The sequence below is a fragment of the Anabrus simplex genome, chromosome 6 (genome assembly GCF_040414725.1).
Source record: "Anabrus simplex isolate iqAnaSimp1 chromosome 6, ASM4041472v1, whole genome shotgun sequence".
NCBI lineage: Eukaryota > Metazoa > Arthropoda > Insecta > Orthoptera > Tettigoniidae > Anabrus > Anabrus simplex.
Genome location: NC_090270.1, coordinates 344848182 through 344874632, shown reverse-complemented (window position 1 = coordinate 344874632; position 26451 = coordinate 344848182). Strand labels below are relative to the sequence as shown.

The 26451-nt window shown below is 39.3% G+C and overlaps 1 protein-coding gene across 2 annotated transcripts in view; it reads right to left on the bottom strand.

The window, feature by feature from the left end:
• The window catches only part of LOC136875365 (protein RCC2 homolog), a 321715-nt gene that overhangs the window by 261551 nt on the left and 33713 nt on the right, over positions 1-26451 (bottom strand). For both annotated transcript variants that reach the window (XR_010860420.2, XM_067148916.2), the window contains exon 2: positions 16640-16744. Coding sequence is in view for 1 of the 2 variants with exons in the window: in XM_067148916.2 (XP_067005017.2) it covers positions 16640-16744 (105 nt within the window). In the remaining variant the exon portion in view is untranslated. The remainder of the gene's footprint in view (positions 1-16639; positions 16745-26451) is intronic.

Here is a 26451-nt window from a genome sequence, read left to right as displayed (position 1 = left end):
AGAAATTTGGTTATACTTAAGAAGTCCATCGGCTCCACGAATTCTTGATATTTGTGCCCAACTAGAATCACTCGCAGCATCTTGATTTGCAACCAAAGTGTCATCTACCTGAAGAGCTGTGAACTGCCTCTGAAGCTCATTCACCACCTCATCTGTAGTTTAATTCTCTTCCTTGCATAACATGATAGGAAATTTTTCCAAGAAAAAATGAATGGAAGAAAACTGTGCATCTTCAATTTTGTCTAACCTAGCAACTTGAGCATGCTTTAACACATCATTCTTGAGTGGAAACTTCTTGATAATGTAGTCACAGGCAGTACAAAAGTAGTTTCTCACTGAAGAAAAGAAAAGAGATTTATCTGTACCTTGGAGATCATTCACTATGTTCGAAGTCTGAATGCCAATAACTAACTCATCATCACTTCTTTGATTTTGAATCAAGTTTTACTCAACTTCTAACAATGAGAAGCTTTTGACAATTTTGGGCTTAACAAACTTGGTGAACAACTGCTTTAGCAAATCCATTAGAAGTTCTAATAAAAAAGGAACTTGTGGGGAAGAAGTCTGAAGGGCAACATTGAATTTGTCAAATACAGGAATAGTCACATGAAGGAAAGTGCAAAAGGCCTTGTTCAAGTTTGAGGATAGGAACAAACAATTTTTCCTCACGTGTTGTAGCAGAAGTTTTGCTTTTTAGGATGGGTTTGTCACATTTGGAAGAATATGCTATTCTTTTAGGGGCATGTGTAGTAGCAGAATCAAGAATTCTCTTCTTCTGATACCCTTTGAAAGATGTCAAGCTTATGGAAATGTTTTGGGTACTACATAATATTACTTCCTCCTTGAAGAAAGAAAGAAGCGGATCCCACTGGTCCAGTAGTCTATCCAAACATCTGCCTAAAGATAACCACCTAGTACATACATGTTTCAGAATTTTCTTTGCCTCTTTATTGTGTAAGTTCTGAAATTTCTGAAGGTGTTCTTTCCTTTTTACACTCTTCTCTAAGAAATAAAATATATCAACAAGGATCTCATCCACTTTAAGTGGTAATCTTCCAGCACCTTTTTCAGCTGCTAGATTAATCAGGTGGCAAATGCAACCTATGATGGCAATACCTGGTTGAACTTCCTTCAGAACTGCTGAAACCACATTTCTGTGTCCTATCATAACAGGAGCATTGTCGGAGCAGAAAGCCACACAGTTTTCAATTGGTATGTTATGAGAATTCACCTGTGATAACATCAGGTTACCTATGTTTCGCCCTGTTGAGTCACCCTCTAATGCTGGTATGGATAGCACAGTGCTCACTACTTTTTCCCGCGGAATATCGTAGAATGTAACAACAATAGGATACAACTTGGCATTCGTATCATTACTTCTAACTGTTGCCATTTTATTTACAATGCATGCCATTTTTGTGCGACCACAACTGTATTTCTCTCCAACTTCTGATGTGGGAAACATCATAAACATCATCTTAAATACAACCCCAGTATGATCAGCGCCATTTAAAGGCACATTGTGTTCCACCAAAACGGAAGTATACAGACACTCAGCCCTAATTACGTCACTGTCGACGTTTCCAGACTTGACAAAAAAGGTGTTGATTTTCTTGTTATCTTCCTTCGATTTAACGTAACTTACATGCTTACCGCACTTCACATGATTACTTAAATCGTTTCTTGCACCATGTGCAATATTAATTTCACACCCACATACTGTGAAAAGGAAAATTTTTCTCCCTTTCTCGATTTTAGTACGCACGGAAAATCAACAGAATATGATTCTTTAAATGTCTGGAAGTACTGTTTCTTGTTGGATTTATTAATGATAACCTATAATAGGAATATAGCATATGAAAATGTCCAAGAAAAAAAATGTCTCTATATCCATTCAAACATCGATCACTGAATGTCACATAAAATTATAACAAACACTCAAGGCAGTCAAACACTTCATTAAAACATGGCAAAGCACACAAAGCCTTAAAAGATTAAATGAACACGACGCCAACCTCGTGAATGAAGAATGTGCACATGGTAAAAACATACACACGTGGAACGAATGTAATTATTTTTCTTCTTTGTAATTTAAGGGGCTTCATTAATAGCGGTATACCCAGTCATTGGAACGAGTGTGATTAGTCCAACGAATAGAGGAAACTGCGAAGCACGAAGTTATAACACAAAACCTTGAACCCTTCATTAAAATATGTCATAACCTCAAAAGGCCCAAGAACAACAATCACATGGTCAAAAAATATAGGTTAAATCACAAGTGAACGGAGCATCATAATAGTTTGTATAAAAAATGATTAAGAAAAGGAAAAGAGCAGCCTATAACTCTCAGACATTTCACTTCACAATCCTATGAACGGAGCGGAACAAAGAATTTGTGGAGCAGAGCCTGCCAACACCTAAGATTCACACAGAAGAATTAACCCAGCTTTAAATTCAATAATCAGATCAAAAATTAGATGTTGGCTTTTCAGGCGTTTGCTCTATTAACTAGCATTTCGTCTTAGGTCTGACACTAGACTCGTCAGAGTGGGATGTGTCAGACCCTACCCACTGATGCTGGGGTGTATGCAGGTGAACTTATCAGAAGCCTCTCATGTGGCACAGTCTGATAACTGCATACGGGAGATAAATGCTGGTTAATAGAGCAAACGCCTGAAAAGCCAGCATCTAATTTTTTATCTGATTTTTGATATGCTCTTATTGGTGGAAAAATATCTAATTCCCTCCATGGGAATTTAGAATTACCATTTTAAATTCAATTCCAACAATGACACAAACATCACACGATTAAAAATGCCAATCATATCAAAGAATGAGTTATCGACTAACGTGGATTTGCCTTCGACCAAGACAGACTACGATATATTGTAGTCTGTCTTGCCAAGACCGAGCGTGCTTCGACCCACGCAAACAATCGATTGTACAGAAATGGAGCAATTATCTAATGCCAACGTTTCAAATTTTTATCCGCGAAGTCGTAAAATGACACCGTCCATCCGTAAAATGCTGCAATTTCCATAAATTTTACGGACAAACCGTAAAAGTTGGCGGGTATGCACTATCCATTATCATTAAGCACTGAAAATGCCATGAACAGTTCTCCAGCCATTGCTCACCACTCAGCTTTGGGCTTCTTCCGTGGACTTCGCTCCAAAGGAATTACGAGGTTTCCTTTGCCCAATGACGATATATATACAATACATTGCTATTATTGGCGAATAGGATGGTGTAGTGGCTCAGCTGATTGCCTGTGTCATCCCAGTGAACATGGTTTGATTCCTGGTGTTGCTGGGATGGGATTTTCAACTGAACATCCCACGGTGTCAGGAAGGGCACGTAACCTTAAATCTCCGGCCACAACTCTTTCATGCCTCAGCGCATGCAAGGACCCTGAGCGAGCGGAACAAGCTGCGGAATATAATGTTTTTTGGTTTCTTCTTATAAGTTGCTTTACATCGCACCGACAGAGATAGGTCTTATGGCAACGATCAGACAGGAAAGGGTTAGGAGTGCGAAGAAAGCGGCCGTGGGCTTAATTTAAGTACAGCCCCAGGATTTGCCTGGTGTGAAAATGGAAAACCACGGAAAACCATCTTCAGGGCTGCCGACAGTGGGGTTCGAACTCTCTATCTCCTGAATAGTGGATACTGGCCGCACTTAAGCGACTACAGCTATCAAGCTCAGTATGATGATTATAGTTAGCAGTGTTCTCCCCAGGAACTTTTTAATGGGTGCACCTCCCTGCAATTTTTTAAAGACCACCCGGCTAACATAACCTAGATATATGCTAGTTATATAATGAAATGAAAATCCACAGCTTGTTTCCAGTCATTTGACTGGGCCAGGAATGGAATGAATGAAGCCCCCTTCTAGCGACAAGGATGGGAATTGTGCCGGCTGCCGAGGTTTGTCGCACTCATCTGGGGCAATGATTAAGATTAATGAAATGAAATGAGATGAGATTGGAAAGTGTTGCTGGAATGAAAGATGACAGGGAAAACCGGAGTGCCCGCCATTGCTTTGTCCAGCACAAATTTCACATGGAGTAACCGGGATTTGAACCACAGAAGCCAGCGGTGAGAGCCCGGCGCACTGCCACCTGCGCCTCAGAGGCTTCGCTAGTTACATAATATTAATACATATTTCAGTCAATGGGTGCTCCAAATTAAAACATATATACTGCAAAACATTTTATTTAAATGATAATTCTTCATTACTGTCAGCCTAAATGCATAGATTACATTGGAGAAAGAAAATATTTAACTTGACTATCACGTAGTGTCGTGCTATACGTAGTGTCTGGATTAGCATGGAATCGCATGAGAGCACTCTATTCCACACGACGTCACAAACCCGTATGCCACTCCGCAGCAACTGAATAGTACGCTCCGGTGTTACATGATTACGAACGAGCACTAGATCACTAGAAGTTCAAAATACTCTGTTTAGTCTTGCCCGTGATAATAACACAAAAATTGTTCTTTTTTGCTTTACGTCGCACTGACACAGATATATCTTACGGCGATGATGGGAGAGGAAAGGCCTAGGAATTGGAAGGAAGCGGCCGTGGCCTTAATTAAGGTACAGCCCCGAAATTTGCCTGGTATGAAAATGGGGAACCACGGAAAACCATCTTCAGGGCCGCCGACAGTGGGGCTGGAACCCACTATCTCCCAATTAATGGATACTGGCCGCACTTAAGCGACTGCAGCTATCGAGCTTGGTTAAAATTGTTCAATTTTTCAGTTAATATTTAACTTTCTGATCTTACTGTTAATGCCTGGATGGGAATAAATAGAAATTTTATCATATTAATTTTTTACATAGAAGTATTCCCTGCCTGGCTACTCATTCCTACAACCCAGCTGACAAAAATTTCTGGGGAGAACACAAGTTAGTATTATTTGGCATTCGGTGACAATTTTTTATGTCTGGTATAATTGCAATATACTCTTACTTCGGGGGTATGAAGGTAAAACAATTGGATTTGAATTTGCATACCGATTTTCATTAAGACAGGACCACTAATAAAATAAATGTTTGAGAATTAAATTTTAGGTCTTCCCCTAAACTACCATTTCTATCAGCGTGAATACGATTATTCTGGGCCTAAATTGTAGCAACTTATTCCTGGGATTTACATACCGATTTTCATTATGATAGGACAACTAATAAAATAAATGTTTGAGAATTAAATTTTAGGCCTTCCCCTAAACTACCATTTCTCTCAGCATGAATAAGATTATTTATGGCGTAGATTGTAGCGGCTCATTCCTGGACTTTACATACCAATGTTCATTACATTCTCTTCAGCCATTTTCTTGTGATGCGTGTACATACATACATGCAGACAGACAGAAATTACGGAAAATTAAAAAGTGCATTTCCTAGTTACTATGGACACGACCGATACAGAAATACCATCCCTTTTAAATTCTGAGCAATGTAGGCTACAGAAAACTCTTATATATACATATGTGAAAAATGAAAGAGAAAAAACACATATGCACCAGGAATTTTAGGTGTTAACAATTCCTAACTGTAATACTCAAATTGTAAAATGTTCAACAGAAATATATCGCTGAACCAGAGTGAAATGAGCACTGTATAGTTCACTCAAACCATACGCATATTCTTGGCATTTTCTGATACTTGATGAGTATTACAATTATTAACTATTAAAACACTGAGAGTACTTAATTACTGAATTAAAATTAGAAAGATTTTTTAAAGTAAGGTAAACTGGTTAAAGATAAACTTTCCTTCATGAATTGCAAAACTGAACTCCGTAACTCTCAACAGCACACAGGCTGCCAGCTTCTTGGAAAGGTATGTCTTTCCAAATGACAAACCCACTGCTAAAATGCTGGTAATAACAGAACAAGTTTAAAGGGCTTGAATTCTTTAGTATGCGCAATTGGTGAAATTAAATTATGGTTCCCTTCCAGGAACTTAATTTCTGATGCACACTAAAAGCTAACAGTACGTACACAACACAACACAACGAAAAAATGCTCAATAGCGAAAATATCCACCAAATAGGGTTGATATCAGTCAGTGAAACAGGGCTAAGACCACGCATATGACACAGTTGCTCTGCACACACACCAGTGAGAAGCAGTAAAACCTAAGGTAACCATTTATACAAATGAAGGTACATATTTACCACAAAGCAATGTCACTGCATTGTCCTACAAAGAAGGCTTAAAGGGGTGTCACAACAGTGCATTAGCCACAGACTCTTGGAAAGGTGCAGCATTCCAACTGACCAACACACTGCTACACTGGAGAAACTCTGGTAATTTCACAATTGAAAAAGCCTAAAAACACTTGAATACACCGAGCAAATTGGTCGTGCAGTTAGGGTCATGCAGCTGTGAGTTTGCATTCGGGAGCTAGTGGGTTAAAACCTCAGTCGGCAGCTGTGAAGATGGTTTCTCGTTTCCCATTTTTGCACCAACTGCTGGGGCTGTACCTTAATTAAGGCCACAGTCCCTTCCTACAAACTCCTAGTCCTTTTCTATCCCATTGTCACCATAAGGTCTATTTGTGTCAGTGTAAAAAAAAAAAAAAACAACTTGTATACTTGTATAATTCCTGTTGGACATTTTAAAACTGAAGTGAAATGGATTTGCACGTGTTACTCAAATCGGGGGGAGTCTCCTAGAGTGAGGGGCACGTAAGAAGGTGGGTGAGCAAAAACATTCTGCACAGTGAGAGACGGAGTCACTCATTGCAATGTCACCAGACTAATTTCATGTAAAATCACACACAAACTCAATCTCCCTCCCTCCTTCTCTTTTCCAGTCATAGACTTTCCAATTAGGCTTGAGTGACTGAGGCAAACAAACTTGTAGTTTGTAGTTCACAAGTTTTCTCTCTTCATCAAAATTTAACATGAATACAAACAATACAGTATGAACTTAAAAAAAAAAAATCAACAACAAAAACCACACACACCATGAACTGCATTCCTGGAAGAGAAACAACCGAGGTCTATTAGCTGACCATCACACGTTACTACTACAAGTCACAGCACAGCTAGTGCTCATCCGCCTTCTTACAAGCCCTCACTCAAATACTTTCAGATACTGATATACAGGTCTGATTATATGTGAATTAATCAAATTGATTTATTATCTCAACATCTGAAATGATTTTTATTGAGACAAACAGCAAACAGTGGCTGAACTTTCTGAAGTTGAAATACAGTATCAGAGTTTGATAATACTTGCTGAGCAAAGTTACACAGGATTGTAACTAGATAATGGAGGAGGGTTGGTGTCAGGAACTGCATCCAGCCATAGAAAGAATTCTAACCAAATCCACTGTGAGTGAAAATCACGAGAAGAATCGGACCGATGCTAGAACGTACCCCAAAAGCAATTCACAGACTCGTTGTTTGGAGGCTATGAGAAATGAGCAAAGGCTACATCAAGAGCAAGTGTGTGAAAAAGAGGTGGCAGATGACTCCAAAAACAGGACCCCACAGTGTTTTGACAAGGATTAATCTCTTATGAAAATCTGCAGTTTATTCTATGTTCAGCTGGCTTTGTCTCCAGTGTACAAAGGAAAGTATAATAAACATAAAGCACATAATTACAAGCCGGTCAGCTCAACATGTGCTGCATATAAGCTTTGGGAAAGTATTCTTTCTGATTATATTAGACAGGTTCATAAACCTACTAAGTGGTTTGATAAAACGAGTTTGGGTTTAGGAAAAGTTACTCTATTGAAGCTTAACTTGTGGGATTCCAGGAAAATATAGCCAATATTTTAGATTCAGGAAGTAAAATGGATGACCTATTCAAGCTTCCAATACACTAGATCATGGGAGACTGCTGACAACAATGAGGGCAACTGGACTAGACAAAAGAATACTGAATGGGTGGCTGCATTTCTAGAAAATAGAACTCAGAGAACTAGAGTAGGTGAAGCATTATCTGATCATATCAAGATGGCATTCCCTCCAGGCAGTATTACTGGACCTTTATGTTTTCTTGTATATATAAATATAAGTAAAGAACTAGAATGAGAAGACTTTTTGTGGATGGAGTTATACTACACTGAGCAGCACGAAAAACATAACACCCAATCAATGATGTGTAATTATTGTGTAATTATCTATTTAATCAAAGTGAAGCACTTGAGACAATTTTTTAAGATGAGGTATGTAATTGGCGTTGCTTTGCAAGCAAACGATAAGGAGTTGATTTTAAGAGAGGTAACTTAACCCTTTCACACCCTCAGCGCCCGACTCTTCACTTTGCCTTCCGGTCCTTAGCACCCGGCTGCATCATCTGCACACTTACGCGAGCTATGCGATAGTTTTTTTGTTTTCTTCGGCTTTGAAGTGTTTATGAGGCATTTATGAACATGCAGTACGATCTACAAGGCTTAGGAAATGAAAGAAGAGCGATAATCTGTCTTGACGTCGCCTAGGAAACGACTTGAACTTCCGCGAGCACAGGACAGCTGTTTCATTCGTATTCATGGCGGGATTGAATACTGCGGATATTGAAACCGAGCTGAATATAGGCGACGAAAGTGACACAGAATCACTGAGTAGGGGTGAAAGTGAATTTTTGGTGAGGGAATAACGTATCAACGAAAATAATTTTAGTGATAACAGTGATGTAAGTGATAACGGATATCAAGAATTCGGACCCGATGCGATGCCGCACCATTTCAGTTAACACAAATATTTCATTTCACTAGTCCGAATGATTATATGGATGATGTTGAACCTGTCCATAATTTCGAATGAGGATTCCGAGAAATATGTTATTTTTAACATATGTTAGGAGGAGACAAACTATTCAGTGAGATAGCCACTTGTATATATATCAATGCAGCATTCAAACAGGCATATTACGGAAACATAGATACAGAATGTGAAGACACTTGTTCAGTGGAAATAGAAGCTGATATACAGTATACATTCCACTTCCAGAATCATGCGGTTATTGGTTTAGAGGGATTCATACAATATAAGAATGTGACAAATAGAGCCTACCTTTGTGTCGAGTACCACAATTGGAAGGGGGTGGAGGTTTGAACCAACAACCTTATGACTCAATGAATACGGAAATGGATGTGATGGTATATTTTGTAATATTATTGAAAATTTGAATACATTGTTTTTATTATATTTAACTTTTTCTGAAACAGTGTGCTCTGCTTCAATTTTTCCTAAATAACAGGTTGAAATCTGACAATAAGCAGACTGAAAATGTGGGCGGGAAAGGGTTAAAGGGCCCACCTTTTCATTACAAATAAATGTTATAATGGTTAAGTTACAACATGTTTACTTGGAAATCGTTTCAACGCTATTTAGCGTCATCTTCAGCCGAAATGTGAGAAATAAGCATGATTACATACATACATATACAAACAAACATATACATGACACAAAATATTATATCATTATGATTAAATACGAGTAAAATGAGGAATAAAATAGTGAATGGATATTCAATCACAAGTTCAGAACTTGGCAGTCATTATCAAAACAACCCATGAAGGGTGAATTAAAATTGTACAAACACGAGTTAGGACCCAACAAACATAATATTTAAAAAATACATATAACACTTTAAAACTTTGCTGAAGTTTGAGATGAAATTGGTAGTCAAAGATTCAAATTTGTAGTCACTTTTTCATAAATGATGTCACTTATAAACTAAGAGTGTAGTAAACATTTTCTTTGAGCTTTTGACAGAAATACAATATTCAATTTGCGTAAGATGTTCCTCTGAGCTTTGAAGTTAGTTTTTTTTTTTGTGCTAGGGGCTTTACGTCGCACCGACACAGATAGGTCTTATGGCGACGATGGGATAGGAAAGGCCTAGGAGTTGGAAGGAAGCGGCTGTGGCCTTAATTAAGGTACAGCCCCAGCATTTGCCTGGTGTGAAAATGGGAAACCACGGAAAACCATCTTCAGGGCTGCCGATAGTGGGATTCGAACCTACTATCTCCCGGATGCAAGCTCACAGCCGCGCCTCTACGCACACGGCCAACTCGCCCGGTGAAGTTAGTTTTACATCATGGCTGTGTTGTTGTCTGTGGTCTATTGTTTTTATGTTGCAACGTAACGTGTAAGGCGGAGACCAAGTTTTTGAGCCAAGGTTTCAATGATGTTCACAGTTCAATGCGGGACCTGCGGTGTAAAAATACATCGCAAAGCTGTGATGTGTGATGGAGGAACTGAGCGTGATGGATAAGCTTAGGTCAGGGAAGCAGCTAGTGTTGGGGTAGGAAGGGAGAGGGAAGGAGGAGGAGCGGTAGGGGAGGTGTGAGGAGTGGAAGGAAGGGGAATTAGGGAGGGTGATGCGGTGAAAGCGCATGGCGTGAGAAAGTATTGCGCATAATATGAAAGACAGATCGATTATTCGGAATATTGATATTTTTGAAAAATGCAATGAGAAAGTCGAACAAGATCTTTGGTTTCTCAGAGATATCATTTAAGTTTGAATTAAAATATTGATCTAAATGAATATAGCAGTTTTTAGTAACATCTAGTACAGACCCTTTATTTAGAACTTCTAATACCTCAAGATCTTGATCTATTTCAGTAAAGTTATGTTTAAATTCTTTCATATGTAGGCCGACTGAAAATCTGTTGCGATTTATAGCATTGACATGTTCCATATATCTGATTTTAAAACTACGTCCTGCTTGACGTAGGTAAGAGCTATTGCAGTCTTGACAAGAAAACCTATATACACCTGATTTTGAAAAAGGACTACTTTTATTTATTGATGTAGAGTTGTGCATGATCGTTGTATTTCTACTGCTAGTACTAAAGGCTTAAAAATGTTAGTGACATTATATATTTCCTTATTAAAGGTAAATGTTGAGAACATGGCAGTGCTACTTTTGTCTTTTATTAAGGTGGTTTTTGGGCGATATTTGAATTTATTGATTATTTTTTCAATAAAGGCTTCATTAAATCCATTAAATTTTGCTTTATAACGAATGGTGTTCAGTTCCTTATTTAATTTTTTTCTGGACATCAGAATCCTGAATGCTTGATCTACCAAGCTACTATATGTAGCTGCTTTTTGTGTCTGAGGATGTAACGAGTCATTTCTTCTAGTAGTGGCTGTTTGAGTGGGCTTTCTATAAATACTATATGTAAATGAGGAGGAATGTCTATTGATTGTTAGGTCTAGGAAATTAATAGAATTATTTATCTCTGATTCTAAGGTAAATTTAATGTTGTGATCGATACTATTAAGGTTTTTGAGGGCGGATGAGGCATCTATAGAGCGTTCGTCCAGGATTATAAATGTGTCATCCACATACTTAGCCCAGAACTGAATATTAGCAAATTTAATGTTATCTCCGAGGCCGGTGACCCCACTGCCAAACCATCTTCCTTGTAAATAACCTTATCAAATGTAAAATATATGTATAAGATATAAGAAGAAATTCTTAAATTTAAAGAGTTGATTATTTATTGCACGTAATTGTTTTTTCCCGCGCAACCTGGAAAACACATCGCTGGATGTGAGCCGATAATGTCTTTCCGTTCTTATAGCGTTTATTGTTGTACCTTTAATTGTTCCCCTTTCAATCACACGTGTTTGTAGGATCTTTCTGTGATTGTTTTAATCAGCTTTCTGGAGTAAACATGCCATTAAGCGCTGAACAAGCTGCAAAAGCTGTTGCTTTGGTACAAGATGGTCGCAGCATGCATTACATTGCCGAAGTGTTGAGGACTACACCCTCCACAATTTCCAGAATTGTACGAAGGTACAGGGAAACTGGAGGCTTTGCAAGGAGACCAGGATCAGGCCCAAGAAGAGCAACATCGGAGATATATGGACCACTTCTTACAACTTCAAGTTCTCCACAACAGTCACACCACCATCATTGAAGCACAAAATCGATACCACCAAGTTCGAGGGGTCAATGTTAGTGAGAGAACCGTTCGAAGAAGACTGGAAGAAGAAAACTTTAAGGCCAAAAGACCTGCTATAGGTTCGGAACTCACCAGAGAGCATCGCACAGCTCGACTACGTTTCACAAGGGAACATCTTGGCTGGACAGTATAGCAATGGGATCAAGTGTTGTTCACCGATGAGTCGCGATTTGGCCTCCGATCACCTGACGGAAGAGAGAGAGAGAGAGTCTGGAGAAGGCCAGGGATGGTGTGGGCAGGAATCAATACAGCTGCAAGGACGGATTTGCTCTTCGTGGAGAATGGGAGCCTTACCGCACATCGGTATGTGGAGAAAATCCTTCTGAAACATGTTGGGCCTTTCGCTCTATTTACTGGTGATGATTTTACACTAATGCACGACCACATGTTACGAGAATCGTGTAAGTGTTCTTGGATGAAAGAGGGATTCGTGTTATGGCTTGGCCTGCTCGAAGCCTTCACTTGAATCCTATTGAGCATGTTTGGTACCAGCTGTGGAGAAGAGCCCGTCAGCACTATCCACAGACCCTACAGGACCGACGAACGCCTTCCTGGAAGAATTGGAGATTATTCCTCAACAGGACATTACCACATTAATGAGGAGCATGCCTGAATGGTTGAATGCTGTCACTGGTGCAAGAGGTGGCAATACACGCTTTTATGAACAAAGGTCCCCAAGATAGTCTCGAGGACTGAAGTGAAAGTGTGAAATGTATAACATCAAAACAGAAGTGCATTACGTTTATGAGCTTACTCCATATTTCCCTGAAATGTGCATTTCTGGCTTAATTTGTTCAATATGTTTATAATAATCTCTTCATTGTTAGATACTTAGATGGGACCGTACCACAATATTCTATCATAAGATAGTGGATTAGTGTCATAAATTTAAAATAAATTTCTGTTTTGAAAGAAACTGAAGTGTTACATTTTTCATGCTGCTCGGTGTATATGGGGTAATAATAAGTGACAGGATTGTGACTGGAAAAAAAACCTCAACAATGTTGTGAGATGGACAGCAGGCAATGGCTGAACAGTCAGATTGTTTCACCAAGAGGAAAAGTATTCTCAGTTTTAATTACTGTGTTGATGGGGAGAAATTACCCCATTGGGATCACTGTAATTAGCTAGGTGTTAATAAAAGGAATGATCTTCATTGGAATAATCACATAAATGGGATTGTAAAAAGAATTAACAGGTATCTTCACATGGTCATGAGAGTATTTAGGAGTTGTAGTAAGGATGTAAGTCGGCCCCGTGGTGTAGGGGTAGCGTCCCTGCCAGGTCAGGGATTTTTACCTGCACCTGAGGGCTAGTTCGAGGTCCACTCAGTGGTGGTGCTGATTATTGTTTTAAGAGGAAGTACAACTGGGCAACCGTCCTCTATATAACACTAATCAGAGGGAAAAAATAGAAGGGGTCCGACACTTCGAGAAATGAAGGTATCGGCCAAAAGAAGACAAGGGCCACGAAAGGCGTGAAAATGAAAGACTCCCTAGGCCTCCATACGTAATACCGTCGGGGTCGGAAAAGAACAAGAGTTGACCAAGGAAGGTCAGATAGGATAGACGAAAGTGAGGAGCCAGGCACAAGTAAGTGGAAGCATTGCCAGGACTCAGCTAAGAGCCCCGTGGTCGCCAACCCACGCTCCAAAGTTCAGAGCCCCTGGGGCCCCTTTTAGTCGCCTTTTACAACAGGCAGGGGATACCGTGGGTGTTATTCTACTGCCCCCACCCACAGGTCCACTCAGCCTACGTGATTAGAATTGAGGAGCTATCTGACGGTGAGATGGCAGCTCCGGTCTAGAAAACCAAGAATAACCACACGACACCTCGTAATCTGCAGGCCTTCGGGCTGAGCAGCGGTCGCTTGGTAGGCCAAGGCCCTTCAAGGGCTGTAGTGCCATGGGGCTTGGTTTGGTTTCAGTAAGGATGTAAAGGAGAGGGCTTATAAATCTGGTAAGACAGCAAGTAGAGTCTTACCAGGATTATTTGATTCGAGCACAGGAAAAGGTCCAAAGAAAAGCATCAAGTTTGTTGCGGGTGATTTCCAACAAAAGGGTAGGGTAAAAAATGTTGCAAACTTTGTGTTGGGAAGACTTGGAAGAAAGGAGACAAGCTGTTTGACTAAGTGGTGTGTTCTGAGGAGTCAGTGGAGAGACCGCATGGAATTACATTAGAAGATGAATAGGGCCTAAGGTTTCACTTCTCAATCTGTCTTTCCTATCATACTTCTTAGGTATTTGATTTCACTGGCCTGAATTCTACTCTCCTCCCTACTTGTCAATGTCCAGGTCTCAGCCATGTAAGTCAATATGGGTGCACAATACATTTTGTACATTATCTCTTCACACTTCCTCTTTTTTTTTTTTTTTTAAATGCTATTCATTCAGGGCGTCGACCTATAGAGATCTTTTGCCCCTAGTTGCACCATATGTTATGAACCTGCATGTAATTGAAATTGTGGAAGTGTAGAGTGTTGAATGTGAGGAAAGGAACATTAAGGACGGCTCAAAGACACAGTCCCCAGGCCAGGGATATTAATCATTTACAATTAAAAACACCTGACCCGGCCAGAAATCAAACCCGGGGCCACCAGGTGGCAGGTGGACGCGTTGCCCCCTACACCATGGGGCCGGACTCTTACTTCCTTGGTACTTCCTTATTCCAGATAACATTTCTTACACTCTGTTACAATCCATTGTCCTGTTTCACCCTCTGGCTAAACTCCATGTCCAGCCTTATATTCTGCATTCATTCACTCTGTAGGTATTTGAAACTGTCAACAATTTCAAGGCTTTGACCACCAATTTTCGCAATATCTTTTCCTTGTCTATTTCAAGGCTTTGACCACCAATTTTTGCAATATCTTTTCCTTGTCTTTCTCCTCTTGATATCACCATGGTCTTGCTTTTCTCTGCGCAAACTTTCATACCATACTTTTCAATTCTCTTCTTCAGTACATCAAGTTCTTCTTTGCTGTTCGTTCCCCAGACCATAATATTGTCTGCAAAAAGTAATAACTTTATCTCCCTATTCACATAGGTATCTTTTGTCTCCTTTCTCTCCTTGATTCCTTTTCCCATATCCATATGGTCTGATTAAATCTTCTTTCCTTATTTTTCGTTTCTCACCTGTACATTTAAGTCTCCCATTATAATCAGTTCCACATCAGTTATCTCCTTTTTCTAGTTTCTCCAGGAATTCCTCAATATCCTCCTGTTTGTTCCACGTCTGTGGTGCACACACTTGTATGAAGTTCTTCACTTCGTTCTTCATTCAAAGTCTAATATTCATTATCCTGTCGCAGATGTACTCCACTATACCAACATACTCCTCCAGCTGTTTTCAAATTATCAAGCCCATTCCATATTTTGCCTCTCAATTGCCACTCCAGTATAGTGTATATCCTTCTCATTCTCTTCTCTCTTTTCCCCTTCAATTTAATTTTACACAAACCCGTCATTTCTATACCTTCTTTCTCCATAAAAGCCACCATTTCTTCTGCCTTTCCTGTCAGGGACATAAGGTTGATTATGCCCACCTTCACGACGTTGGCTACTGGCGCCCATTTTTCACAGTTCCGCCGGTACCCAAGGAACTGCACGTTGCTTGCAGGGTACACACTAACTTTTTCCGAGGCAAGTTTAGAAGTACCGTATCATACATAGGCTATAATTATGGTGGGGTTGCCACTCTCATAAGCATTTTATACCTATTGCCGGGTGTAACTCTAGGCCGCTCCTCAGGAGTACAGACACCCTTTGCAACCGCTTCACTGAAATACAGACATCACTGACAGGAGAACGTTCTGTTTTATCCGCTGTTGGGATTGGGGTTCTCTTCCGCCATCTAAACCGTTGACTATGTTCTCCTTTCTGGTGACTCTCCTTTCTGGTGACTAAGTGTGTCATTTCCTACGCAAAGGCTTCACCTGGCTTCCTCCGCCCGTAGCCGTCTCCCCTTTGGGTGTCAAGTTTGGTAACGGTCGCTTGACCCTCGGCCAGACAGTTGCAGGTAGTACCGTCTACTGTCACATACGGCAGCAGGGTGATCCTGACCTGACACAGCAGGTACAGAGTTAAAAATAAGAACAAAAGATGTCTGGCTGATGATTGATATAATGATGATAATACTGTAATAGTAATATGCAAATTCAGAAGTAATCAAAACAGAACACTAAAAAAACACTTAGCTAAGAATTGTAAACAACTGAAACACTCGTATAACAATGTTCTCTAAATAGTGTCATCAGAGAACTCATACCAATAGAAACTAGGCTACTTCAAAACAATTATTCTACTGAGCAACACCACACATCCGACAATGCACCCCCATCCATGACCTTCCCCATGACCGGTCACGCCTCCCAGCCACACATGAATATGCAGTCCATCAGAACAATTTTTATTGTATTTACACCCCTATGCTGATGTTTAAAGAAAAATGAACCTTACCGTACCATATGGTTAACATGATCTATTTAGGCACTCCTACAGTATAATGTATGTAGGGTTCATTTTCCTTTATGCATTAGCACAGGAAAAGGAACACAACAAAAATTGAGCTGATGGACCGCAAATCCTCACGCGACCAGTCCTAAGGAAAATGTACAGTAAGTGCACTGCCAGATATGCAGCACTGCTCCCACAGTGATGATATGTAAATGGGAGCACAGGTGTGTATGACTTACCAAACTTGTATCTTCCACGTTCACAGAATTTAATGCTTCTTCTTCTTCATCTTCTTCTTCTTTAATTTCATCCACATCATTTACAGTGGGTGGCAGCTGAGATATCTAAACAGAGTGTGAAAATGAATGAGAATGATGAAATTCCAAAATTCAGAATATGATTCAAGCAGCAGGGTTATTACTTAAAACACAATCCCATAATTGCAAACCTGAAATGAAAACTCCCTGAACAAGGAAAATATAATAAAATTGATAATCCATTCAAATGATAAGCAAATGCACACTCAGGACCAAATTCATAGACAGCATGTATACGTAAGTGCCCCCTATAAGCTAGGTTTGATTTCATATTACCTACTTAAGTGTCTCACTTATTGCTATAAGTGGACCTCCTACATACACGTAAGCGACTCACTTATGTTGCAGCAAGATGGAAGATAATGATTTTTCTGAATATGTTACATTTCATTCACAGAATGCTTACCATGCACACAGAAGAGATGGAAAATCCTGTAGAAATGTATAGTGATGAAAAATTTAAAGAAGGTTCTGTTTTAGTAAAGTGACAGTTATGAATATTCTTGTTTCTTTGGTCGACAGAGTAAACATCATCTCTAGAGGACGACTCACTACCTCACCATTTAGTTATTGTTTTGAGGTTTTATGCCACCTCTAAATTTCAGGTTATTATTATCATTATCATTATTTTGCTTAACTCATTGCGGACCGTGGACGGCGCAAGACGTTCAAGCTTGCTCCTATGCTGCGGGCCGTGGACGGCGTAAGACGTTTAATGTTTCGCGCGAAGCAATGCTGTTTATATTCGTCATCTATGCATTCTTACGCCTTAGTCAGCGTTACTGGTTGTAGCAGGAAGTTGGTTGACCTTGTTGAGATAACCCTCGCGTTGAGTGGGCTCATGTTTATCTCAGCAGTTTTAGCTGGAAAATCTCATAACTTCCTCGTGCGTCAATTCGGTACTTGAGATTCCAATGCAGTGCGTGTCGTCCTTACCGAGTGTAGTATAATGGCTTATATTCTGGTGATGAACTTATTCCTGAAATAGACTCAGATAGTGAAAGTGTGAGTGGTGAGGAAATTGCGATTCCCGAATCCGATAGGCCTATAGAGAAAAGTGAAGTGCCTGATACATATCATTCTAGTTATTGTCCACCCGTTCCACCATTTACAGAGACTTCAGGTATAAACGTTCAAATAAAAAATAAGCAGGATATTTTGAGTTACGTGAGTATTTTCATGAATGACGAATTTTATCAGTATGTGTGAGCAGACCAATCTATACGCGAGTCAAGTGATAAGTGCGGCGCCCCGGCCTTTCACAAAGAATTCGATCATGCAATCGTGGAAACCGATTAGTCCAAAATCCTGATATAAAAATGTACTGGACCGAAGACCCTGTTATTCATACTACGATATTTTCTAAAACGATGTTCCGAATACGCTTCCTTCATATTCATTTCTTCACTTCGGTGACAGTAATCGTTATGCCGAAAATATAGATAGGCTGTATAAAATTAGACGTATTTTGAAACCTGTCACCCATATATCACACCTTAAATATTTACTACAGGTAAGCACAAAGTATCATTTTTCTAACACTTATAGTTTAGGAGTAAATGTAAATTGTATTAAGTGATGCACGTCAAGAGGGCCGGGCATGAAAATGGCTGGTCCAGGCATTCAAGTGTCCCGCTCAGAAGCAGGTACTGAACGTGTTAATTGGAAACTTGTCACAAGTTGATAGGTTATCTAGAGTGTAGGCCTATAGAATAGTAAAGAACAATACTCACTTATCAGAAAAATGAACGTGTTGCAGTACCATAATTTTTTAAAGGTTGGTTTGCGCTCATTATACCAAGTTAGTCAACCAACCGTTTGTCAGAATATCTCAGAAGTTTCTGAAAGCATGACATTCCCATTTTATTGGGGAAGTAATTACTACTGCTATTACTACTATTTCTCAAATCATAAGTGTTGTAAGGCTAGATATTTGGAGGAATATTTGTACAAGTTTGAGTACCTGGATAACCATGAACATATCTCCTTCTTTTATGACCACAAAGGATCACTTTAGTCAGTCCGTCATTCAGGTATCTTTGAAGGGACTGTTCGTGCTTTGCGGTCCTCCTAGTACTTCTTCGGACGCTCCGATCTTCGTGCCCTTTCCTCAGTTGAACATATGTGTTGTTGAGTTGTTTTGTGTACGGGTAAAGCGGAGGTTTGTATTCTTAAGTTTTGTATTCAATTTTATCTTAATTGTGGTGTCTTCTGTTGTAAGGCCTATTTCCTTCAGATCCTCTCTTACCTCTCTGATCCATTTACATCCTGTTGTGGTATTTTTTGAGATGAGATTGTGTTGTACTAGTTGTTTCAGAAGTCTCGAAACCTGGATCTTCATGATATGTCCAAAGAATCCCAGTCTCGTCTTACGCATAGTATCTGTAATGGGTCCTAGTTCTTTGTACATGACTTTGTTAGGTATTAACCGCCACTGTCCATCTTTCTGGTATTTTTTGTTAATGCAGGTTCTTCCAATCCTCTTTTCAATTTTCTGAAGTCTGTCAGTCTTTGATTGCTTATTCAGGTGAAAAAGTGTTTCTGCTGCATATGTAGCTTCTGGTTTTATAACTGTGTTGTAGTGTTTTATTTTTGCATTCATTGATAGACATTTCTTTTTGCAGATATCCCATGTTAATTTTTGTGCTTTAGCTAATCTATTTGTTCTTGTTTGAATTGAGATTTTTTTCATTTAGGTTATGTGTTATTACTTCTTCAAGATATTTAAATTGAGTTACTATTTTGATTTTATTACCATGTATGGTAACTTCTTTTAGTTGTGTTGGTTTTTGGGGCATAATTTCTGTTTTTTCAAATGATTTTTTGAGGCCAATTTTATTTGCAATGTTTTGAAGTTATGATATCTGGGTTTTTGCTTCTTTTATGTACACTGCTAGTAATGCTAAATCATCGGAGAAACCCAGACCATTTGTTTTGATTTTTCGGCCAATCTTTATTTTGGGGGGACATTTCCTAAATCCCTCATTACCATTTCTAGAGCACAATTAAATAATAGTGGTGAGAGCCCATCTCCCTGCCATAGTCCAGTTTTAATTTCAAATGTCTCTGAAGTTTCACCCCTAAACTTCACTTTTGATTTGGTGTTAGTGAGAGTCAATATTATCATGTTTATTAATTTGGGGTGTAGTCCAAGGTGTCTTAAAATTTTAAACAGAGATTCTCTATGGATGCAATCATAAGCTTTCTTGAAATCTACAAATGTTATCAGCATATCTCTGTTTCTTCTCGTGTTATAGTCCATTATCGACTTAAGACTCATGATCTGATCAGGACAGCTCCTCCAGGGTCTGAAACCTCCTTGATATTTTCCTAGTACTTTCTCAAGGTGTAAACTTATCCTATTAAGGATGATTATTGAAAATATTTTGTATGTTATGTCTAGGAGCGAGATTCCCCGGTAGTTATTAGGGTCGGTTTTGTTTCCTTTTTTGTGCAGTGGGTGAATGAGAGCTGTTGTCCAGTGTTCTGGCAGTTCTTCTTTAATACAAATAGAGACAAGTTGTTGATGGAGGGCAACTCTTGCTGATGCTCCTGCATATTTCCAGATTTCCGCAAAGGTCTGATCTTCTCCTGGCACTTTGTAGCTTTTTATTTATTCAGAGCTTGGTAGACTTCCTTTATTTTGGGGGGACTGATGTTCTCTGGTGGTGTTTTTATCGGGTTGTTAGTGTCCAAATGAAAGAGTTCTGTAGGTTCCTCACACTTTAAAAGCTTGTTGAAATATTTAGCCAGAAATTCTGCATTGTCTTCATTGTTATGAGCCAGCCTACCATTTTCATCCTTCATCAGTAGGGTCAGGGGTTCATATTTTTGGAGCTGCTTTCTGAAGGTTTTGTAGTAGTCCCTTGACTGAGTTTTATTGAATTGTTCATCAGGTAACTGCAGTGTATCCTTTTGACTTTTTATGCTTCTTAAGAATTGGGTAGTTTCTTTTCTCTGTTTTACTAGATTTTGATAGGATATTTCTGTTTTTTGGGACTGATGTAATAGCCATGCCTGATGTCTTTTCTCCACTGTTTCATCACATTCATTGTTCCACCAGTGGTGTTTTTTTCGTGGTTTAATTGGAGCCAGGTCTTCTGCAATTTGTTTAAGGTTGTGTACTAAGTCTTCAAGTTTATCTGTGATTTTTTATTTTTTCAGTTGCTTTGTAGTAATTTTTGTTGTTGATTAGCTGGGTAGGATCTATTTTTCTTGCTTTTGCTGTCTCCTCTGGGGAGCGAGTTTAATTTTAACTACGTAGTGATCTAAACCTGTGTCTATTCCTCGGAGGACTTTGACGTTATAGATTTCTTTGTGGTGGTATTTTTCCATGCAGATGTGATCCAGTTGCCATTCTCCTTTAGTGTAGTCAGAGTGTTTCCATGTTTTGAGTTTTTGGGGTTTCCTCTTAAACCATGTAGATTTTGAGATTAAATTCTTCTACACAGGTCAACTAGTCTCTCTCCATTTTCTTGTGTGTTGGCCATTTTCCGATGATGTCACGGTATTTTCTTTCTCTGCCTAGTTGAGTGATGAAGTCGCCTTTTGGGGATCATTGTAAGTATCTAGGTGTTAATATAAGGGAAGATCTTCATTGGGGTAATAACATAAAATGGGATTGTAAATAAAGGGTACAGATCTCTGCACATGGTTATGAGGGTGTTTAGGGGTTGTAGTAAGGATGTAAAGGAGAGGGCATATAAGTCTCTGGTAAGACCCCAACTAGAGTATGGTTCCAGTGTATGGGACCCTCACCAGGATTACCTGATTCAAGAACTGGAAAAAATCCAAAGAAAAGCAGCTCGATTTGAACTGGATGATTTTGGACAAAAGAGTAGCGTTACAAAAATGTTGCAAAGTTTGGGTTGGGAAGAATTGGGAGAAAGAAGACGAGCTGCTCGACTAAGTGGTATGTTATAGATGTTGATTCCCATAGGGAATATGAAATATTTGTCCCAAATGAGTAAATTTATAATACCAATGTACAGTAAATGGTCCGTTATTGGACATTATAAATTTTCCAGCTAACTCGTTCTTGGTTGCCAGCGAATTTACTCATTCGGGACAAATATTTCAGATTCCCTATGGGAATCAACATCTATATCATCTGATGGCCAAGCAGGCATCAATTTTTGGTAATGAGACAAAGTCTCTTAGTGCATTGACACTGCCGGTGGCTCCAAGTAGCCTACGCAGTGGCCTCCACGGTATGCACTAGCCAGCGTATTGGTAGGTGTGCTAGGTACCAACTGATGAGCCCACCCTAGCACACGAGGGCGTAACCCTGGCAACCAAGAATGAGTTAGCTGGAAAATTTATAATGTCCAATAACGGACCATTTACATTGGTATTATTAAGTGGTTTGTTCCAAGCTGTCAGTGGAGAGATGGCGTGGAATGACATTAGTAGACGAATAAGTTTGAGTGGTGTCTTTAAAAGTAGGAAAGATCACAATATGAAGATAAAGTTGGAATTCAAGAGGACAAATTGGGGCAAATATTCATTTATAGGAAGGGGAGTTAGGGATTGGAATAACTTATCAAGGGAGATGTTCAATAAATTTTCAATTTCTTTGAAATTATTTAAGAAAAGGCTAGGAAAACAACAGATAGGGATTCTGCCACCTGGGCGACTGCCCTAAATGCAGGTCAGTATTGATTGATTGATCGATTGATTGAATTTTACGTGGTGTTTGGGGATGTTATCTATGGTCTGGTCCAATAGGTCCCAAAATTCTTCTGTTTCCTCATGGTCTTTTGAGGAGTTGTTTTTATCATTAGTGGGAATATATTATATTAAGATGGTTTTTTTTTTTTTTTTTGCTAGTGGCTTTACATCACACTAACACAGATAGGTCTTATGGCGACGATGGGGTAGGAAAGGCCTAGGAGTTGGAAGGAAGCGGTCGTGGCCTTAATTACGGTACAACCCCACCATTTACCTGGTGTGAAAATTGGAAAACACGGAAAACCATCTTCAGGGCTGCCAACAGTGGGATTCGAACCCACTATCTCCCGGATGCAAGCTCACAGCCAGAGTGCCTCTAACCGCACGGCCAACTCGCCTGGTATATTAAGAAGAAAATTAGACTGAGCATTTTTGTAGTTTGCATTATCCAGAAAAAGGTTTTCCCAAGCCATTCGTATTCTGCTGAGAAACTGCGTCAGTCTGTTTGTTCTACACTATATGTATGGACTTCGCCACAAGTTCTTGCATGTGCTGTCTCTCCAGCTTGCTGTATTGTTATCCTTTAGGCATTCTGATTACCAAATAAAATACAGACAATCTTCTAACCTCAAAAATAGCAACAAATGTTGCGCAATGTTCTTCGATAAACAAAATGCAATAGATCATCCCATTATTCGGTAGCTAGAACTATACGATCCCAGAAGCATAGGCATAATATACAGCACTGCCACATCTCCAGTGAATACTTACTGAATGTGTGTGTGCTCTTTAAGTGTTGTCTATGAAATGTAAACTCATAAAGTGAATACTTACTATAAGTGATCCCCTATTACTTAAGGGTTCCACTTATGTATAAGTGCTGTCTATGAATTCAGCCCTCAGTATCCTATTTAAATTATTAGAATTTTTACATATTTCCACTGCTTCCCATATTAAAATTATATTTTTTCTTTTGTAATATACTATCCTGACTTCTGAAATATTTTAGTATTTATCTTTTTATTCATCGGAAAATTAAAACCTGTCATTTCACGAAAAAGCAAATAAAGCACAACTTTTAAATGTGATTTATTTCAATTTCACTGCATATCTTAATATTATATTAAAATAAAATCATGAAAATGTTTCTTTGCCATATGCTGACATTTCTGTTTGTTTGGAAATCATGATATTTCACAGTTTATAATGATGAATAAATGAATTAACAAGACATTGTGAATTACTCCTAAAAAGTAAATATCTAGCTATCAATCGAATTAAAGGTAATTGAATATAAAGCGCATTTTGAAAGTTATTCTTTTTTTTAAATCAGAATTACCTTACTTTACAAAATGGAAGATCCTGCTTTAAGCAAATAAATTCAAACCCCGAGATTCCAGAAATTTTACGATTAGTCATTTCATTTAGTGTTCTCATCAAATAGTGTTCTTATCAAATAGTGTACAGTCCACTTTTCAGGTATGGAGTGAGGGTTCATTCTAGGCTATTTGTCCCATAGCCTGTGTACACCTCTTACTGTATTACTCTCACTTCTTTTCACTCTTGTGTCTTCAACTTTGTAGTAGAAAGTTCTTCTTTCTACCCCCAACAACCCCACCCATTTCTCACAGATATTTTAGTTTTCTCTTCCTCTTCCTCTTTTTTTTTTTTTTTTTTTTTTACACACTTCTGTCTTCAGGTCTATACTCTTCTATTGTTGTCAGTCTTTCCTTGCAGTCTATTTATTTCTTATACCACATTCCTTCCCCATCTGAAGACCTGCTGTTTAATTCGCAATGCACGAACCTACTCTACATCTTAACGAGAGCTAGACCAACAGTAAAGTATTCTCAAATAAAAACTGTCATTATTATTGAAGTCTTCCTCGTGGATGGGTTTTTTCTTCTGAAGACGCGGAGAAAAGTCTCCACGAAATGTAAATAATTTTCCCTTATTTTCTTGACACAGCAAAAGCCCAAAAGCTATATCATCATTTCTGGAAATAGCTTACAATACTTCTGTCCACACTTTTCTTTTCTTTTTTTTTTTTTTTTTAAGATATGTTTCAAAAAATATTATTTGGTGTAAGACGGCTTTTAGTGCAGGGAGAGTCCAAGGTCATGTTCAGCTTGCTTGGTACAACCAATGGATGAATTACCATCACTCCATAAGAACAATGCATAGTAGTTTGTAATTAATCCAAAGTCAATATAAGGCTTCAAGGAAACAAGATATTTTGGTAGCCGGTAAATCAAGAGTTTTGCCAATTGTGTGAGGTTTACCACATTTAGCGATCAATAAAAACACCTTGTAAGGAGCAAGAAGACCTTTTTTAAGATCGGTTGCTCGTTCTTTAAATAATTCACTCACATTAGCCCGTTTATCAGGTACACCTTTGAGGTGTTCAAAATAACCAAGTTCTTTACTCACTTCATCACTGTGTACTCTGGATAAATGATCTTTCATTCGTGAAGGCTCCATGGCTTCATTACTAGTAAATGTTTTATCGCGCAAAAGACAATGTGGAAACTGCACATTTTGCGGTGACACGATAAAACCTAATTTTAAATAGTGAGCTGAGTATTGATGACATTTCTTCTTTTTTGAATCCATTGTACATGAACTTCTACACTTAAAAACAAACGCACAAAAACAGAAAAGACACCCACAAAAACTGATGTTGAGGCACACAAAGGCTAGTTAGGACTGAAAAGGAATGTAAGTCAATGGCAAGTGTGTTGTCATGGTCAAAGACTTTGGTGATGGTAGGAGGGGGAGGGGGTTGAGTCACCAGTCTGACATGCTGAACAATAACAGTTGGGGACTGTGGAGAGGGGTGAGTGCAGTGAACACGCCGGCTGTCAATAGCCAGTGACTCGTGCTACTCGGCAACTTCTACTGTACAGGTCTATTTTAATTTTTCCCCCTTTGAATACTCATCACCGCCAAATTGCCCCCCCCCCCCACTTACTTATTGCCCCCCTGATAACCCAAATCGCCCACTTGGGGGCAATCGCCTCCAGGTTGGGAACCACTGTCCTAGATCATCTAAAGGAAGTACTCAATCGCCTTCGTAAGGCTGGGTTGACTCTGAAGTTATCTAAGGTAGCTTTTGCTAAACCTTCCGTGTCGTTTTTAGGGCGTATTGTCTCGCCCAATGGCGTTTCTATCGATCACTCCAGAACACGGGCTATCCGTGAGTTCAAACCCCCTAAAGACATGAAAGATTGCCAGGTTTATAGGCATGGTGAATTTCTTCAGGAAATTTATTCCTAACTTCGCTAACAGAGCGGCGCCCTTGAACTTACTCCGTAGGAAAGGCGTCATATTTCAGTGGGGGCCATCTCAGCAAGCCGCTTTTGAAGATCTGAAATTAGCTCTTGGTAACGCCCCTGTATTAGCAATGCCACATTTCTCAAAGAAATTCATTGTCCAAACAGACGCCTCATCATCGGCGGGTTGCCGCTGTCCTCCTTCAGGGAACGGAACTCGGAAGGCGACCCATCGCCTATGCTTCTAGGACCTTATCGGCTCAAGAGGCCAAATATTCAATCTATGAACTTGAGGGTTTGGCAGTTTTGTTTGCACTAGAGAAGTTCCACCTCTATCTGGAACATGTCAAATTCGACCTAGAACAGATAACCAAGCCTTAAGTTGGGTGTTAGGTAGGCCTCGTCGTACTGGTCGTATAGCCTGCTGGGCCATCAGGATTTCTGCTTTCCAATTTGATGTTAGGCATATTAGAGGATCTGACAATATAGTTGCGGATGGACTAAGCCGCATATTTCCTCATGAAGTGGAGACGACTGAACAGGAAGATAGTAGTTCTCTTCCCACGCTGATACCTTCGGGGATTAATGCTATCCTAAAGGATGCCCCTATGTTATTTTGGGATATTGAGAAATATTAACGTGAAGATCCAGTGCTGGCTCCTATAATGGAAACCCTTTCTTCTGGCGAACATGTCGTCCCTTATATGTTGAGAAATGGGGTTTTGTATTGCCCTTCGAGGCAGGATCAAAAGATGAAAGTAGTGGTTCCAGCTGTGCTTGTGCCTATGACCT